The sequence below is a fragment of the Genypterus blacodes genome, unplaced genomic scaffold (genome assembly GCF_046128005.1).
Source record: "Genypterus blacodes isolate CSIRO-AG114 ecotype Tasmania unplaced genomic scaffold, CSIRO-AGI_Gbla_v1 ptg000036l_1, whole genome shotgun sequence".
In the NCBI taxonomy this organism is placed as follows: Eukaryota; Metazoa; Chordata; class Actinopteri; order Ophidiiformes; family Ophidiidae; genus Genypterus; species Genypterus blacodes.
The window spans coordinates 622,633-642,708 of NW_027466849.1; the positions used below are offsets into that span (position 1 = coordinate 622,633).

Sequence of the window (20,076 nt, forward strand, 5' to 3'; positions counted from 1 at the left end):
TTCCACCTTCTCAAAAAGAAACAATCTGTGGTGTATTTGCTGTTTTGGTCCCTTCAGGCTTTATAAAAGCTTATCTCACAGCACTTGTATCTTTGTTTATTTCATCAAACAGCACTGGGACAGGATAGCTCAACCTTCTTGCCCTTGTGTTCCAAAACTCAGGAATCTTTAGAAGGCTTTTACCCGGAACAAAATCAGAAACTACCCACTTATGAAAACTCATATTAAAAAGGTAGCATGTTGGATAATTAAATGACAAACAAACTTTTCAGTACAGACCCCTCACCAATGAACCAGCCCTGTCTACAGGAGCTCCACCTCCATTCATCCCTTCATCAGTCCATCACAGGGCAGACAATTACATTCGTAACTATGAGCACTTGAGTTTTTCATTTGCAGACCTGCAGGGCTTTGGATCGGTACAGTTCTACCAAATCTAATACCAAAAGTCTGGTCTATTTGTAGAGGGCATGGGCGCATCCCACCTAAGAAGGTCTAGTCTAATTATAGAAAAGAAACAGGTTTCTATTTCAGCACTGTGGGAAGTCTGAGTCATGTCCAGTTCCACAGTAATGGGATGTGGTTGTTCTGCTGCTCTCATGATCACAGTGTTTTGTTTCATGATAGAGCCACTAAACACAGTTGATGCAGAGACACCATCAAGCCCATTCCTTTCATCTCAGTCTCCTTTGAGGGCTCATTGAATGCTGTTGTTTTTTCTTTTAGTTTTGCCCAGCTGAAAAACAAATGAAGAGTGACAGGCAATCAGCAGGAGTCTAAACAGCGCTCCCAGTGGAATCCCAGTGTGCAGCCCCTATCAATTCCCCAGTTTAACTGGGAAATGAAACGTAACCTGCTCAGTGGGAGGGGATATGGCAGATGCTGCACTCGGGTGCCTTAATGAGATATAATTTCTATTATATTTTATACATTCCTGAAGGTGAAATTCACCTTTTTCTTGGACCTCCACTACTGAAACATTGAATAAAAGATTACAGATGAGGCAGCACAAGTGACAGCAATTTATTCCTCTTTTATACAGATCAGAGTATGGTGATGGGGGTGTAAAACAATGACACAAGAGAGTAAAGGAAGGCAGTGTGAAAGTGACTTTGCTCTGTTTGTTTTGTATACCCGCCATTAGTGATAATACACTGTTCACAGGAGGTGTGAGAAGGCCCTGGCACACGTCGACTGTGACTGGTTCATCACTCCAAAGCCAATTACCACAGTAAATAATTAACAGTATGGATGCTCACACCACAAAAAAGGCTGCTCTTCCCTGTCTTTTGCCTCTCCAGACAACAACAACAGATAAATTGTGTAAATAAGGAACAGGAAGTGGTAGAATCGAGAGTTTGCTGGTTTGTCGATGGGGGCGGTGGGACCTGACAGCCCTTCGATGTTCGATGTTATCCCTTAGACAGCTGAAGTTCTTATTGTCCCCTATGTGTCTCGAACCGTGTCTTCCATCTTGCCTGTGCGGTGATTCTGCTTTCACAGACTGGTCATACGCTGTTCGCCCAAGCACTGCATCAGCCCCTGCACAAGAGCTTAATCAGGCAGAAAATATATGTAGGAGAACATAAGCAGAGCTCAGGCGGCTGCGAGCTCTCAGTACTGTTGTACCAGGCAGAGCGATAATGAGATTCTAAAATGTGCCAAACTGTGAGATGTTCCATTCTCAACAAGAAGCTACAGACATGTCTATAAATTCGGTCCACTTCATCAAAAAGCAAATAGTCGTCTTGTAAAACACTAAAATATGACTGAAATTTTGTTAGCTATAATTCATAGATATGGAAGTGGAGAGACTTTAATCAAATCTGCCTTTTTAATATGAATGAATCACGTATCGACTCCACAGTATTTGTGTAATCAGTTTGAAGGGGGTCAGTTTTGCAAATCTTTATACTTTTCGAATGGGAAGGAGATGCATCATTTCTGAACGCAACACATTTTGCGGATACAAACACTGATTGTGTTTGTTGTTTCTCTTTGCAGCATTGGAGTATCACAACCTGAACACCTCCATTGCTACTCGAGACTTTTGGGTCATCACAGGTAGGACCTCCATCCTTACACCTCAAGACTTAGCAGATAATGTCTGCAATGTAAACTGCCTGTTTGTTGAGCTCAAGCAGTGTTGGCTCTATCAGTGAGCATATGTATTCAACGACATGAATACACTTCAGACGGCTCAAGGTCACCTACACTACTGTGTAATGGATGAGCCTTTCACATCAGCTGTTAACCCTGCACTTACTGTGATGAAAGGCCAAGTCAGTTCAAGGTCATCCCCTGGGTAATGGGATTTACTCACACTGTACAACATGTACAACCAGGATTATTGCTTTTTAACTGTTGATAAATGGAACAAATTAGTAGTTCTTCCTTGCTCCATGCAATGCATTGTGTAAGCAAAGTGGATGTGTAACAGGACCTGTATTTGCAAACACGAGACACGTTTTTAGACGCCTGGGTCTTTAAATGTTTACCACTATGAGAAAGACTTGCTGCTCAAGTTGTACAGGATGGGGAACCACCCTGTACAACTAGGCCAAAGCATTTAGGTGTAAATGTAAATATGAGTTTCTGTGTAAATCGAGTGTTTCCTTATAATATTTGAGTGAGTTCTTCCTTTAACATTTAGTTGAATCCTCAAAAACTCATAATGCAATTATGAATAAAGTATGATTTCCAACGTGTTTCATGTTATTTACTGGTATGTTTTGGAAGTCACATTACATTTGTACACAGTAGTCTTGTGTTGCATCAGTGTTAGATTGTCAGTAAGGTGCAACAGTGCACTTACAGTGCCTGGATGTTGTGTGTTTGATCTCTTCTCTTATCCCCTCTTTCCTCTCTGTCCATCCGTCCTTCTCGCTCCTATCCACACCTGCAGTAATCCAGGATGTGGACAATGCCAGCCTGGAGGGACAATATCAAAGCTTTGCCAGTCTGATGGAGCTGCGGCTCGCAGAGCTGTTTGTGTTGGCAGCTCAGCAGGGGACTCGCTTCCGAAGAGCCACCTCTGAGGGCAGCTACACTGTCCAGGTCAGACAAGAGCAGCAACACTGTGAACACTACAATGCACCATGTTACACTAAAAAAACCCAATAAAGTGTTATTCTGATAGCGCTCTGTGTCTAATGAGTGCAGAAAATGTTATATTTCTTATCTTATGTCTTGTAGAATTATTATTAAATGAGCCTTTAAGTTTATTATGCACACACTTGCATGATAAGTTGTTGTCAGACCCTCAAAATTATGTGATTGAGATTTTGAATTTTTACAAGAAAATTTGCTACTTGTGCATTTCTCCATCGTTACAATTTTATCTACAGCCTATATTCAGTTTATTGCAGGGAAACAAACGTTATTACTGTTCTTTCACGGTTAGATGGTGAGCATCCGTCGGGTGTCAGGGTTGAAGAATCCAGCAGAGATGACTTACTATGTACAGCACAATGGCATCCCATTACCAGGCACGTCTGCTGCCAAAGTCCTGAACACGGTGGATTCTCAGACCATGGCTCTCACCCTGGGCTACTTTGTCCAGCTGCAAGCGGAACGTAAGCACAGCATCCCTCTAGCATTTGTCAAACAGGCAGGTAGACAGACACACAAATGCATGACTCATGCTGTGTTTAGAAAATAGAGCCGTTGCAAAAAGGTGTAGAAAGCTCTTTGCTCTCTAATCTGTCTGAAATTCTGCGGGCACAATGTTTGTTTATTTGCGCTGCAGTGCTGCTATTCACTGCCAAGAGAAGGGAGATGGTGACTGAAAGAGCGGTGGTCAAGGAAGAATGCATGCAGTGTCCTCTTATAGATTGTTCCCTTTAATATCTGGCACATTGTGTATCAGTCTGGGCTGAATGCAGAGTCTATCATTCAGCACAGGTTTGACAGATGTATCTGCATGTGTTAGCAGGACAAGTAGAGACTGTAATTATGTACAATGTCATTAAGTGTGAAAATATGTTGTTGTTTTTCTACTCAGCTGTGGTCAAGAACCCTCCTAATAACCTTTGGATCATTGCTGCAGTTATGGCCCCTATCGCTGTAGTAACGCTCATCATCATCATCATCACAGCTGTACTGTGCAGGAAGAACAAAAACGACTTCAAAGCTGATGCCATTGGCAACCTTAATCCCCGTGCTAAGGTAGACATCTTTATTATGTATGTCTGTATGTATGTATGTATGTATGTATGTATGTATGTATGTATGTATGTATGTATGTCTGTCTTTCTGTCTGTCTGTATGTATGTATGTATGTATGTATGTATGTCTGTCTGTATGTATGTATGTATGTATGTATGTCTGTCTTTCTGTATGTATGTATGTATGTATGTATGTATGTATGTATGTATGTATGTATGTATGTATACTGTAAGTTCAGATTTACTTAATGATCCAAAGATTATTTCAACACAAAAAAAAACGTTTAAACATTTTGGTGTTTTTACATCCAGGCCATTAATGGGCTTCATTCCAGTGAATGAAGCCCCTCCCCCGGCTACGGGTGATAGCACTCGCGGTGAATTCTAAAAAAGATAATTAAATGGATGAAAAGTAAGCTCTATATTGCTTGTCCCTTGTAGTGGTGCTGTTTTATGCAGTGATGCAAACAGTTCATCAGGACTCCCAGGAGCACTCAAGCCAATAAGACAGCTTTGCCTCTGTCTTCCAAATACATTCACACTGCCCTCTGGTGGCTCAACAACACAAAATGATTGACTGCCTTAAGCTGTCAGATACAAAAGAATAATGGCGATGTTGATTGTGGTTACAAATTTTGGAGGGATTTAAGGCTCTTGCAAAAGCCTCCTGTTGACGACTTGTCAGAGAATGAACGGTTAATGCATTGAACGCACAATGGTCCTTGAATATTAAATATAATCGAGAGAGATGGGGGGGGCGGAGAGAGAGGGAGAGAGTACTGGTTGAGATTGTAAATGGCCTCTTGAAGATACTTTCTTTTGTTTTCAGATGGCGTATCGGAGAGATGTGGGCTATTATCACCAGGTATTTGCCTCTCTGTGTTTCCTCTCATAATCTCTGTGTTTATCTGGGGGGCTCAACAGTAGGATTTGAAAGGGATTGTGGGTAGACATCAGCTTCGATAGATTTCAATAAATACTGGTGCAATGACGGATACTGAGGATGCACAAACAAACCTATTGCAGTGAGATTGTCTTGGATGAAAGGTCAGTATTGCCAATATCCTATGCAGCAGCGGAATTTGATACAGAGATTTTGTGTGTGCGTGTCCCCAAAGTTATCTGTACAACTCGATGCCAGTCCATACAGAAAAACATCATTATAATTGAGTTACAGAAGGAGTTTGGGGAATTAAGGAATTAAACCATTTTGCTCTTCTCAATTTGTGTCGCACAGAACTTGCCTAAATTGTACTTGGCACTCAGTTGGCACTCTAGAAGCCAAGCCAAACTGAATAATTCTCACTGAATTAGGGGGTTCAGGCAATGTAACATTAAATGTTGCAATGGCACCCCCATCACTTCATTCCTTGGGCTTTTATGTACTACTATAGATACAACATGAGGCTATAATGTTCATTACAAGGCAGAAAACAAAGTTGCTGGAATGGACAATTAGCCTTCTTAAGTTCTTATAACCTGTGGAGCAATACAAACAAACAAAGCTTTGGCCTGAGGGTGGCACCAGAGGAAGGGCTGTGTTGTTTACTTTAATAAAATTTTGCAAGATTTTACTTGGCAAATGTCCATCCGTTTTTTTAGGAATGAGAATGCTAGGACACGATCAAAATCAATAGGATTTGTGATAAATGTATTATTTTTGGAATATCTTGTCAAGAACCAAAGTGTTGGAGAAATTGGAATCGTGACTCGGTGGTGGCATGAGAGAATTCAGTTATCCAAGATATGATTAGAATTCAGCTATCCTCTGGAGATAATCAAAGACTGTTCCAAATGTCTTGGCAATTACAGTAATAGCTGTTGACATATTTCAGTCAGGGCCACAATGTAAGACCAGTGGACCTAGGGACAGATGGACAGGCAGACAGGCAGCAGTCCCAAGAGTCCAATTGGTGGTGTGGCTATAATCCAAGCAGAATCCTTAAAATACGATAATAAGATTGAGTGGCTCCTAAAAATGACACATTTACTCACTGTATATTACTCACCTCCCTGGCAATATTGACTGCTTTGTTTGCATGTGTGTGTTTGCGCTATTAAAAAGGAGAGAATGTATCTTCTTTATGACGTATTGATTACACCCTGGCCCGGCTGAGTTGATGCGCCGCATAGCTGACAATTTATGACCCTGTGAGCACAGGCCGCCTTAATATTTTAACAAGATTGTGTGTGCCTCAATGGGATTTGAACACAAGAATCTCAGTGAACCTGTGAGCAACCTTGAGTCCTCTTCCCCACCTCTTTTATCCGGTTTGGACAGCAGAGCTCATTACTGTTTTTCAGTAAAAAATCTCATCTCATCACCACCCACTGTGTGACATCTTTCAGACAGGAATTTGGAAAGAAGATGGAAAAGGCTTTAGTTAAGTCTGTGCTTATTTATATCAAGGCACAACACCGCAGTAATCCCACTTCTGTTCCATAAATCCTCCGCACATCTCCTCTGAATATACTTGTTTGAGATCTATGTGACAGTTCTAGTTGTGTAGTGTGTATCTGTGTGTTTCCATCTTTAAGTTTGTGATTGGTTCAGTTACTGTACGTGTGAGGAAATCAGTCTTAGCTTGTCTTTGACTTTTTGACTCACTCATTACCCCATCCATCAGCCAGTCCAGGGTTTTGACTATGCCAAGCAACACTTGGGCCAACAGGGGGGAGATGAGGAGACCCTGCCTGCCACTCAGGATACCTTAGTGATGTCTCTGCAAATTCGGGACACATCGCTGTCCCTGGAGAAGGCCCTGCGACAGGACGGCACCGCCAACAAGAAGAGCCTCACCACAGAATTACACAAAAGGTAATATCGACACCAAAAATCAACCTTGTAGATTACTTTTGGAATACTTTTGGCTATCCATAAATTGGTTGAAGTATGTTCTGGACTAGGTTGGGTTGGTCCCTGACTAGAGTTTGCAGATAACCTCCCCTTTAAGTGCCTTGGCTGTGTAATGTAATTGAGCATTAGATAAGTACATGTAGGTTAAAGTGATGCTTAATTGATATTTAGTTCAACAGAGGATGTGACTAATTTTATTTTGGAAGTAATCAAGTCTATTTATGAAGCTACAATTCACTTGTCTTGCCAGTAAACCCCAATTTTATTTTTGTTCATAGGTATTTGTTAAATGAATCTCATCTGGTGGAATCTCATCTTTTGTTTCACTCTGAACATCTCCCTGTGTTATTTTCTGCTGCGTATACAGTATGTCATAGTTTTTGCAAAGTAATTATCTCTTGACAGCTGAGGTCTTATAATGAAATATGAAGTTGACAGGACAGACAGGCAACACCTGCATTAATTCTCAATGCTGCTGCTGTTCATGACGTTTATAAGATGTCACTGCTGCATTTGAGTGGAGATCATAATTTGTGCTTAGGGGTGACGTTTGTCTTCAGCAGCGGTCAAACCTATCAAAGAACATTAACCTTATTAAACATACCGTCATCCAGTAATATGTATGACAGGCACCCAACTGGAAAGTCATGACTATATACATTAGGCTGCATTTTATTCATCTCATCAGTGTGATGAATCTAAGCGTATAAACTTAATTATGTCATTTGTTTCATTTATGTTCAGCGGTTTATGTATTTTTACAGCAGAATGGCCTGGCCATTAACAGAGATGGATTAACCTTTTCAGTGCCATGCTCTTATGAGACTTCTATTTGCTCTAAACCACTGGTTCTCGAACAGTAATGATCTAATCTAAATCGTAAAAATACATCAATAATCATAAATGGAAGGGACCATCTATTAATTCAAGTGAGCACACGTGATTTAGATGATCAGGTTTGGTCAGAGCAGGGAGAGAAAGAAGATTTGAAGAAGAAGAAGTTTGCCTGTTATTTTTCATTCTGGAACAGGGCTTTCTGTCTCTTTATTGTTCCTATTTGATAGTTTGTGTGGACAATGGCATTCAAATCTTATGAGGGTCTTATTGGACATTGAAGACTAAGATAAATTGTTCTCTCCTTTCCCAGCCCTCCATGCTGAATGATAGGCAGTCATTAACAGAGTTCTCATGTGCGCAGGTGAATTTGTCCATTTACTTTTTCTGACAGTTAGTGGAGCTGTTTCAGAAATTAATAGCCCTGTTAAACTGTGCAAATTCTTTATTGAAGAACACCAAAGTACATCATTTATGATTCACGGTAATGGGACCAAACATTGTGACAGATAAAGGGAATCTACAGACTGGATTCTGAAATTATATTTCCTTTGGTATAAAATGGGTTTTTATCAATCAAATCAATCTTTTGTCAGATTAATCAGATCAGACTTTGCCATCATATCTTATCACTCCCCTGTCTTTTTATACAGCACACACTGGCAGCCCTGTGTTAAAGCAAATGCAATAGATAGGGGCTAAATGTCTCCCATGATCTGTCTGTGGAGTGTTTAGAGGATGATGATGTACGTCTCCGGATTATGAGAGCTATTCAAGGTTGAGACAAGGTTCAATAACTACATGACATCATTTCCACAAACTGATTTTGATAGATTTTTTTGTTTGTTTATTGGTCAAATTTGACAGTAGCCCCAAACTATATTACATAATTACAAATATAATTAAGCTGTTATGTAATTATGTTTGTTAAAATATAAACATGGGCAAATTGATGAAATATTGTGACAAATGATTGTAATAATCTATAATCTATAATAATAGACTAGAGTCCCAATTAATAATGAGTAAAAAGAAAACTGTCGGCTGACATTACATGCATAGCTTTTCCGCAAGTTTTCCCTTCACAATTATCCAGATTATTTCAAAGATGTAAAGATTGTATAATGTCAGAGATATACTTGGCAGTGTAACAAGAACTTCAGAATTTGGTTGAATTCATTTGCCTGGAGGATACAGAGAATAGAGAGAGAACACCACAAATCTAAAAATATATACAGCAGCATTAACATTAGCCCATACTGCACACCTATACTTACAAAGTAGCTTCATAAGACATCTCTCCCATTGTTTATATCACATGTATCAACACTTCATCAATACAAACTGAAATAAAGTATTTTTTGAATTTACAGCAATTCCTCTTCACACACTACACGTTTTGAGCTTGTTGTATGGGGCATTGTGAAGCATTGCTGAGAGGGAGCGTCGTCACGGTTCTCTTATCATTTTTACCAGACAATTAGAGGATCGACCATGGTGCTTTGATGTTACTATCCGCCTCGCGTTCCTCTGAGCTGGGACTGATCAGCTCTAATTCCAACCACACTGAGCTGCTTGAAGCTTGTTGAACAAGAATTGGATAAAACTATTTTATCTACGGTTTCTATAAAAATGTGTATGTATGTGTGTGACCATATGTGACCATAATGCTCACGTGTATGTTCACATTCACAACTTAGAATAGGAATAGTAGACCTCAGTGGAAAGTCACAGGTTTTATAGTGTCTTCGTGGTTTTGCTGCAATTTTGGTATAATCAGCAGATTCCACAGTGTGACCAGTGTGTATCAATGAAGATCCAAGACAAAGGACTTGGATTTCATTTGGAATGTATACTTTTAATGTGTTGTCGTTTCAGGCATTTTTTGCAAAAGGATCATTTTTCAAAACAATACTACGTCGACATATATAACAGATAAAAGATCATTTGAACCTGAGGTAAAGGCTGAGAGAGGGAGGAAGGTGAGGTTGTTTAAGGGAGCGATGACATAACCTGGCGGCGAGCCCAGCTTCCCAAGAGCTCACCGCCTTTTCTGTTGCTATGGTTACTTGCAGCAGGTTGCCGAGTGAGGACGGTTCCGTCATCAGCAACGAATCAGAGAAGCCGAATTCCGGCAGGAGCTTGACGGTGCCGAAAGTCACAGCACAGCAGAAACAGACAAAGGAGGAGAAGCGTAAAAGGGACGGTGAGAGTCACACACTAGTGCACGTACAAATAATTTATTCAACCAAGCTTAGGTGCTCCACACATGCAAAGATCCTTTCCCGATTCTTTGTCTTAAAACCTTTTTCCAGTCCATCTTTGTTTCTCATGCATGCAGTTACCCTAACAGACATGTACAGCCACTGCAGCTTTTTTTATTGCCAGTAAGGTAGCCAGTCAGCAGAGAGCAGAGATGGACCTGATGAATATGCATGAGAGGGATCAGGTCTGCTGATATAATACAGTATGGCAGACTAGTGGCTGCTGTGACTAACTGGCTTAATAACACAATGCCATGCACAGATTCAACAACAAAACAAAATGTGAACCCTCATGTTGTGAACTCTAGAGGCTGACCTCAATGTTCCACAAGCAGTGGCCATAAATTGAATTAATCAAAATCAAAACGTGTGCATGTAAATAGGATTGAAGTCACTATGATTTTCTTAATGGCTTTTGAGTTGAATAATTCATCAGCTGAGTTAAGGGAAACTGGAACTGACTCCAGTTTGCTTGATGGAGGATAAAGAATGGAAGTGCAAAGTCAGTTTCTCTCATCTATCACAAAGATGCATTGCCACGACCTTGGATGGTCAAAGCTTTGCCTGCGATCTATTAGCCGTGTCCACCACTTCATTTGTTGACAAAGAGGAGTGATGCTTGACAGTCTCACAGTTTAGTGGCCAGTCTGAGGGAGGGGGAAAGCAGTGAGACAGAGAGAGACAGACCCAAATTCACTGACAACATAAATTCACATGTATTTGTCGTCACCTTTTTTGAGTAAACTCCCTCTCTATTCTCCAGATCCATATGACACCTCCTCTGGCTCCCTGCAGCTCCTTTCCATAAAGCCTGTGGCGTCTCAGCCCAACTACTCACACCCTGCATCCTCTGAGCGCAGCCAGGACTCAGCCGTCGTCAACGGAGAGGTGATATGCATACACACAACCACTCAGACTCACTGGCACATCATGTATACTCTACATACACATGCATATCCATGAATGTAAGACTAAATGAATATACATGCACAAATGTAAAAGAGGTTCACTTCCAGATCCACATAAATGGAAGTAATTATAACATTTGAATATTTTCCTGTTTGTTTCATACCACCGTAGCTTTGGGCTCTGGCTGCTCACAATCTTCCCCTCCTTAAATTAGATAACACACTTTCAGTATATGAGCATTTAAGCCTTGGGATGTATTTCACAAAATACGATTTGAAAAATGAAACTAGACATACATGTAAAATGTTAGGTTCCTCTTCTTTTTAATTGTGTTCTCATGAAGCGTCTCTGAGCTCTCATCAATGGATGCCTGTGTGAAGACAAAGAAGCTTTGTGTGTTTTCATGCTGATCCCCCTGCATTTGTTTGCTTTCTGCACTTTGTCCTCTCTGCAGGTGAACCTGGCTCTGAAGCAGAAGTCCGACATCGAGCACTACAGGAACAAGCTGAGGCTGAAGGCTAAGAGGAAGGGCTATTATGACTTCCCCTCAAGCGACACCAGCAGCAGTCAGGCCCTGGCGCAGAGACAGCGGCACGGCCATGAGAGGGCAGCTGGTGAGCATGGCAGACCACTGGAGCCTGATGATGAGCGAGGTTCCACTTATGTCAAGTCTCACAGGAGGTGAGGGGAGAGTGGAAGCAAAGTGGAATTTGGAACCTTGGTTGAGTGTAAACAGAAAACAAATTTCATACTTAAGTGACAGTGTTTTGGGTTTCTAATAATGGCCAGTTTATTCATCCCTGCTGGCTACTGTGATGTGTGTTTGTCATTAGGACCCAATCTGATCCTGATCCTGAGTTGTGTAATGGTTTAGGTGTGGTGTTTGATTGTGCTGCTTCACAGGGCACATAAAGAGTCAGGTTGACTCAGTGAAATGTGTGATGGATTTGATGTTTTGATGTTCAAGTCTAAGCAGCATGATAGATAGACGTGATGTGTTGATTGATACCGAAATTTTCAAAGCATGTTCAGCCATCTGGATCTTGTTCTCTGTAATTGATTTTGCATTGTTGTTCTGTTTGTGTAGATGTTTAAATCAGCATCAATATTGAGTTCCCTTCCCTTAGATGGATTATAAGAAACTGACGATTCAGCACTTGACACAGACTTGATGTCCTTATGAGATATCCTAACTCATCTTTGAGGCCTGCGTCTCAGTTTATTGCATGGGAACGTCCCTCCTCCTCCTACTGCATTACTTTACTGCCGGCTCAGTGAAACCACAGCTGAAAGCAACCGGAAGGATTTCACTGAGTAACTACTGCAGGTCTGAGCTAAACTTATGCTCCTCTTTACTTTAACTGGCAGGCACTCTCATGTAGGGCAGACGGCCTATCGCAGCAGACAGAGCCTGAGCAGCCCCAGCCCTGGAGGAACAGAGATGGACCTGCTTGTGATGAGGGAGAGACCCAGGAGGGGGATCCGCAACAGTGGCTATGATGTGAGTCACTAACAAACATGTCTGAATGTGCAACACTGAGTGAAAGATGACATAACCGATCAATTCAGCAATCGCTCATAAAAAGGGGTTAACTTGTGAACTTCTGTGCATATGAACCAATGATGCAATGCCGATGCGCAGCTATTAAACACATTTGCCTTGCTATGTAAAGGATGTAACATAACCTTAGGCAGAACGCCGTACAGGCACTGAGAAATAGAAGTCAGACTGCTACTCTGCTGAGGTGCAATTCCAAGTGTGTCACGGCAAGGTGAGGACGAGAAGTGGCTCATTCATAATTAAGAGTTAAGATTTATAACGTCCTGTCATTCTGATGTATAATGCCTTTCAGAACGGCTGTTTAATCGTCTTCGTACCTTTATTCTTCCCTTGGGTTACTGCTGCTGTTTACATGCTCAGAATGATGGTATTGGGGCAGTAATGGAAGCACTGGGAAGGCAGCGGGCAGTTCAGTGTCAAAGAAATGCAAATCCCTGAGTGATTTGATTCTGATTATTCCTTTACATCCTGAATATGTTGCCATCTTCAGCATAAAGCTTTCTATAAAATATCTCACCTTTGACTTGAGGTAAATGTTAGGTTTCTTTACAGATAATAGCTCCTTGATCACTATTCCTGTTCTGGACTCATTCCCCGCCTCCTCTTACTGTAGCTATGTTGTACTCCATCAAACAAATGGTCAGTGTTATAGTCTACAAGCTACAAACTCCGGCCCTGTTGATTACAATGATACTACTGTAGCTGCAGGCGCCATCACTGCAGATGCAAGTGTGTGCCTGTCCGTGTTTCACGGGGGCTGATTTATGAGGTGCACTGCGTTGGTCTCCTGTGGCTACCCTCTATTCACACAGGAAGTAGGGCAGCCTCAAGTCCTATTCATTTGTCACTGAATATAGGGGCTGGATAAATGGAGGACCAGACGATTGGAGAGGAGTGGAAGGTGTGAAAAGCTGGGGATACTTTAAAAATGGGTGAGAGGATGGAAAAGATGGAGTGAGCCAGCAGGTAAATGATTAAGACGGTGAAGCAACAAATATAGAAAGAGGGCGAGGTTACTGATTACAGGACGGGAGAGAGGACACATGTGCCTCCAAGCATTCATGTTTCTGGATTGTTTCGTGGTATAGAAATGATAGAGGGCACGAGGGCAGAACTGAGCAAGCTGTCCTAGCAGCACCACTGGATCAAACTCATCCGGCGGACATGTCTCAGTCTCCTCCAGCTCAGTCAGCACCTTGTCAATAACCTGCTGTCAAGATGACTGCAAGCATTATGGAACTCAGCATCCACTGTGTAACTGTGACATCCTGCTATGACCCCGCTGGGAGATTTTCATTTGCTGTCATTTGCCGCAGATGTAAATCAGAGCATGACTTCCATGATGGGCACAATTTATAATCCCTCTGCCTTCAAGTCTTCATCTAATATTTGAAATCTTGCCCATGTCTCTTTTTGTTCTTCTCCATCAGCTTCATTATCATATCAGTGCGCCTGATGTAATTAACTGATATAGGTTAATCACACTTAATATACAGCAGGTATCAGCATGTGTGCTCATGTACAAGCATATACAAAAGGTAACTGCAGTGCATTAATGTTTCATGGTTTGCATTTCATACATATTTGATCTGTATTTTCTGTCTTGATTCAAATGTAATTCGTTTAGGGTCAATTGTGGTTTTGCCTCCCAACTATAAACATCAATGTCAACGCTTTGATAGCTGCTTTTGAGGGATGTGAGCCACAAACTTCTTATGTGATGAGTTTGAGTCAGCCAATTTTTTTTCTTCAGATATCATTGTGGATTTTAGATTGTTTGCGATTTGAAATCAGTCAGTTTCAATCACTCATGTTTTGTTCTTTTAAATCTTGGCTCAAACTATGTAATGCTTTGTGTGTGTTGATACTGGTTCCTCTCTGTTGTGTGTGTTTTAGACGGAGCCTGAGCTGATAGAGGAGACAAATGTCGACCGTCTAATGGGACCGAGAGGATACTTGTATGGACGAGGCTTAAAAGGCCACTCGGAGACGTCTACTCTTAGCTCACAGCCGTCCATTGATGAGGTGCGACAGCAGATGCACCTGCTGCTGGAGGAGGCATTCAGCCTGGCTTCAGGGGGGCAGTCCACATCCGGGAGGCACTCCCACCACCACCATCCCCACTCTGGCCGCTACAGCCCTGCAGTGCCTCCCCTTCCCTACACAGACGTAGTGACCAGTGCACCCGGCACAATGAGCTGTGGAAGGGGAGGCCTGCAGTGGGTACCAGCGTACGGCTCAGACATGTATCAGTGCAGCCTGCCCAAACCAGTAAGAAGGGTTATTTAATTGTCCCTCTCTCTCTGAAGAACTTTATTATCACAGCTGTAGCCTTTAATTCTTTGTACTGTCTGTTTAAGGCCTTTCGCTTCACCCAGCTCCCTGACATGGCCATAGGCTCTCCTCCGCCCCCTTTACCACCGCGCACTGGACCTCCTGCGACCTCCTTAAGACGGTGAGCCTGAATAGGCCACACGCAAGCTCATACTGTCTGAAGGATCCAGAAACACACCAGATATTCCACATTTATTCAGTCTCAAATTCACATCTAGGCAGGAGGAATTCACCAGATAATATGCCAGGCCAGAGTGATTTTAGGCTGTGTATAAATTTGAATGTTGAACTAGTGCATTGAGAGATGGCTAGAATATTAATAAGCAACACACTTTTCAATGTGGAGTGTGTCTTCCCTCTAGTGGTTCTGATGTAGTACTGCACCAAGTCTAAGTGGCTGACTCTCCATTCGGTGTCCATTCTAGTTCCATTTCTGACTTGGGGCCTAAGGGACGGAGCTCTGACGCTGACATGCAGACTCAACATGACAGCAACCCTTATGGGTCAACAGTTAGAGCAGCACTCCCATCTATCGCTGCAGAGCAGCCTGTGTCCAACTACTCAGGTGAGCCTACACAGAGGCTTAAGGTGACAATCTACCCAATACACCTCATCGCACAAACACTGGAAAAGTGGTGCTAAAAGAGTGTTTGTTGCTCAAGAGATTGTGGATGGAGTGTCACTTTAAGACGCAAAGTGCAAAAGTATCACATAATGTATTTTTTGAATAAATGTTCCCCTAAGATGCAATTATCAGAGAAGATCAGTTTCTCTCCTCTTCTCCACAGGAAACCCAATAACAGCTGTCTATGCCATCCCAGCCACCCGGCCCAGCTACCCAGAATACTACGTCTCCACACCACCCACATCCTACCACAGCCCCTCCTGGATGTCGTACCCACCTGAACCGGAGGACGTCCCCCCACAGTGGGCAGACTCCGTAAGAGAACCGAGCATGCCTGACTAACACTGACAAGGAAATACCCAATCCTGCTCGAGGGCTAGAAAGAGAAGCAGGAAGGGAAATGAAACATGAATGATGAGCCATGGATTCGTGACTTAAAATACATTGAGCAGACATATTACCTCTCATACTAATTTGTCCTCATGTTCCTTTATGATAACACCCCACTAAAAATAGCTGCAATATAGTCTTTGTTTATGTGTTCTGTTTGTGTTTGGAATAAATAAGAAATTAGCTCAGACAAGTCATTCAATTATGTTTTTAATGAAATTCTGCTAAAAATCTGTTTCATGGGTGGAACACTAGCAATAGGCTCTGTTATAGCTAATATATTATTTACACGTCACCCTCCATCCTGTTTGTCCCAATTCTTGGCTCATAACCTCTGGTCACCATATTTTACAATGAGGTATGATGTGAGCTTGAATTTACAATGGTGAGGGCCAGCTGGGAAATAGACTGTCTGTTGTAAGGTTCCATTATGGTTCTGACATTGATTCCCAGATCATTTAGCGCTCACGCTTCTGTCTACCCTTCAACAGGATTGGGCCTTTACTTCATATGTCTTCTTTAAAGCACCCCCTTGTATTTTTCATGGAAATAAGACAGCTTCCATTCTTTCAGTCTGATCTGTTATTACCCGTGTGAACCCCCCCGCCCCCCCTTCCTCCCCTCCCCTCCCCCCGCACTGACCTCCTGTCCTTGTTTGTATGGAATGTTCTCTTTTTCCCTGTCTGTTTGCCTGTTTCATCCAGATGCCCTCATGCAGTGTCTTTTTGCAGAACCAGTGTCATTTAGAAACCATTTGCTGAACTGAATTTATGGCTGGCGTTGAGCGGACACAGCAAACTACCGGGGTAGTTGAGCACATTTCCTAAATGAACACCTTTTTCTACTTTTTCTTTAGATTTTATTTTGTTGTCTGTGTGGTATGAATCCTATGTTAACATCCAGTAGTAGTAGTAGTAGTAGTAGTAGTTCAAACACTCAAGTCAATGTCGGAATCTTATCTTTGTAGATTTTCACACTCATTACTTTCCCTGATATTTTGGTTCCTTTATAGTGACTGTTTTTACAGATTGTGTATATTTTCCCAATGTTCGCTCAGCAAGAATGACAAACTAACACATATACCATTCTAATGATGTAATTGTCAGCCGTTGTTTTGGTGGGCAGTGACAGTGAGGTTGCCGTTTCTCTGATGCTCTGTCCAAACTTGTTTCCAGGTACCCCTGCCTGGGTACGTGGAGGCTTTTCCTCACCCTCGCTACCCACAGGGCAGCCCCTCCAGGCTGCCCCTGCAGTACAGCCAGGCCCTGGAGCAGGTGCCCACTGCTCCAAGCACAGCATCCCAGCATAGCCTGCCCCAGGTGATGAAGGATATGGACAGCATGCCCCTGAGCAGCCTCTCCACCTCAGCGCTCGTACAGGCGATCAGGCAGGAGGTGGCCAAGCTGGCCAAGCAGAATGACATGTTTGAGTTCTAGGTTAAGCTCTGCCCCCTTGTGTCCAGGAAATGGTCATTCATGTGTTGGTCTTCGACAGAGGGACACAAAGGCGGTTCTCTTTACGACTGCTTTTTGATGTTTGTACTGTAAGACCGACTTCTTTTCTTTCGACACTGATTACTGACTTTCTTTTCACACGACATCAGTGTTTTTCCAACTCCTGCTTTAAAGGAGCAGAAAGATGATGTTTTTCTGAAAAAAAATATATTGCCATCTTCTATCGATGATGTCTCAGTTACTACATGCATCTCCTCTTTGTAGATATGTCAATAGGATACTCGGTACGAAATAAGGAAAATATCACTTAGAAATTTGTGTTAATCAGTACAAAGGGAGGAGGCAGGGACAGTAGTGCTATTGTCTGTACTGAGAGGACCAAATTATACCTACCAGATGATTAAGTGTAAACCACAGTGTATATGAGCATGTACAGTATAAGGACATCACGTATCTCTTTTTGTAGACCATATTAGATTCAACAAAATAGGCAACATCCACACTGGTCCGTTCAACCATCAGAGTATCAAACTGCCACGCCACTTTTCAAAAATTCTCTCACTGTGTAATTTTCACGTCAAACGTTGAAATCACAAAAGAATAACCAGGCCGTCCTCATTGTTTTGCCATTTCTATTGAATTGCCCACCAATCAATAAATGGAGTATGTTAATTTGTATCAGCAATTTTAAAGTGAACTCCAGATGGTGCATACTTGAACAATCTGAAGATGTATTCATCATGTTACACACAAATATGGAAATGTTTGCCTTAATGGATTTCAAACAGGTAAGCCTTTTATTATTAGTTTTGGTGGACTTGATTGATATCAACAGACATTATATTTGAACAGTGATGAGTGGTTGTTAGATTAATGTGGCTGAATATTTAATAATTGACAAGGAGGCATACTGCACACCTGCTGTTTATGCCTTTGAACTTTAACTGAACTTAAATATTTGTTTCTATTTTCCTTGAATAAATTGCTTCATAATGTCAAAATTTAGCTTTCATAAATCTGAATACGTCATATGTTCATTTACAGATGCAGCAGTATAAACGTCACAAAATAGCAGCTTTAAACTTAACCCAGTGATTTTACGACACACACCTTCCCATGCACATACCACCTTAAATCCTTTGGCACAAACTATGCTATTTGCTGCTGGCAATAGCAGCTCCATGTCCCCCTCCAGTTTTTTTTATTTACTAGGGCATCAGACACTAAATCTCAGTGGACTGTCTTACTCAGTGTGTTTGCAATCTCTGTCCTGAGAGTTTGAACTCCTACCAATTGTACCAGTTTGCGCCTTTTTGTCAATGTGCGCTTGAAACGTCACCTAACTTTCAAGGTAAATATGCAAGAAATACTGAGGTTGACATTATGGGGCAGACCACAGAAATTTTATAATGCAGAGTAGATATAAAAAGTGGCTCTTTATATTATCCATCAATTATTATTCATCAATTTCAACCATTCAACCAAAAGCTAAATGGCCAGGTTTAAGATAACTTAAAGAGAATAGAATGTCGTTAATACTAATCCATACCCAGAGGTGCCGGTGTAGCTGGTCGACAGATAATATCTAACGTAATGAATCACAAGCAGACAGTATATTTTACCATAACATGTTCACAAAGATTTCTAATATCCAACTCCAAACAGTCACAGACAAACCTCATGTGCTGCATTGAAATTACACACAACATTCAAGTATAAGCACAGAAGGGAAGTACACAGCGTGCACACGGGATAAGTTGAACTATTTTAGAAAAAAATAAGGGAATTAAACTCTATTTCTTAATAAAAACACATTTTATTGCTGAATCATGTGTCACTACACTTTCATGTGTACACTCGACACCTGTACAGTCTAATACAGTGGTACTACAGCTTGAGAACCGCTGTATTAGACTCTATACTGTAGGTGTACAAACAGGCCTCTCAGTGTAAGAAGAGCTCAAATTACATCAAACGAAAGACTCAAACCCAGATGAGATGTAAAGTACAAAGTAAAATATAGTGCAGAATATAAGAACTTTGTCAAAAATGCACAACTACATTACGATCATTTGGCAGACGCTTTTATCCAAAGCGACTTACATTACATTAGCACCCTTCGCAGAGGGGGGAGCAATTGAGGGTTCGATGCCTTGCTCAGGGGCACCTCGGCAGGGGCTCGAATCTGCAACCCTCCGGTTCCCAAGCGGAAGCACTACCCACTGAGCCACTGCCTCCCTTACTACATGTTTAATGACTGATAGCCGGCCGGAATGAAGGAGACTCGGGCCCAATATGTGATCATTTTCATTCTAAGCAGCAGCCAGAGGGAAGGAGGGTAAAATGTTATGGAGTGAAGAATAAAGGCAGTCACTGAATTATGATGAGTCATTTAATAAACTCCAGTCACTTAATTCACTTGATCGCTTTGTCAGCCAGAGTGAGGTGACCATACTAATATTAATCCAGGCCACAATAGAAGAAGTAACAGATGATTCAATACAGCTGTAATAAATGAGTCATTAAACCATTGCACAGGAGAAGAAAGTGAGCTCCATCTTTTCAAATCAATGTGTCTTTGTCCTCCTGGCTGGTTTCCACATTTCCCTCATTTGTTTCATCTGGTAATATTTTGGTAATATTTGAAAATGATTTGAAAGAAGACAGAGAGAGAGAGAGATC

General features: G+C 41.7%; 1 protein-coding gene across 2 annotated transcripts in view; it reads left to right on the plus strand.

The window, feature by feature from the left end:
• Positions 1 to 19,451, plus strand: part of kiaa1549lb (KIAA1549-like b) — a 43,156-nt gene extending 23,705 nt beyond the window's left edge. For both annotated transcript variants that reach the window (XM_076146838.1, XM_076146837.1), the window contains 15 exons: positions 2,005 to 2,064; positions 2,906 to 3,057; positions 3,404 to 3,575; positions 4,004 to 4,167; positions 4,996 to 5,031; positions 6,794 to 6,984; positions 9,933 to 10,063; positions 10,885 to 11,009; positions 11,485 to 11,711; positions 12,399 to 12,531; positions 14,488 to 14,862; positions 14,952 to 15,046; positions 15,351 to 15,490; positions 15,714 to 15,865; positions 17,116 to 19,451. In XM_076146838.1, the coding sequence (XP_076002953.1) occupies positions 2,005 to 2,064; positions 2,906 to 3,057; positions 3,404 to 3,575; positions 4,004 to 4,167; positions 4,996 to 5,031; positions 6,794 to 6,984; positions 9,933 to 10,063; positions 10,885 to 11,009; positions 11,485 to 11,711; positions 12,399 to 12,531; positions 14,488 to 14,862; positions 14,952 to 15,046; positions 15,351 to 15,490; positions 15,714 to 15,865; positions 17,116 to 17,376 (2,414 nt within the window). In that variant the 3' untranslated portion in view covers positions 17,377 to 19,451. The remainder of the gene's footprint in view (positions 1 to 2,004; positions 2,065 to 2,905; positions 3,058 to 3,403; positions 3,576 to 4,003; positions 4,168 to 4,995; positions 5,032 to 6,793; positions 6,985 to 9,932; positions 10,064 to 10,884; positions 11,010 to 11,484; positions 11,712 to 12,398; positions 12,532 to 14,487; positions 14,863 to 14,951; positions 15,047 to 15,350; positions 15,491 to 15,713; positions 15,866 to 17,115) is intronic.
• Positions 19,452 to 20,076: the final 625 nt, after the last annotated feature.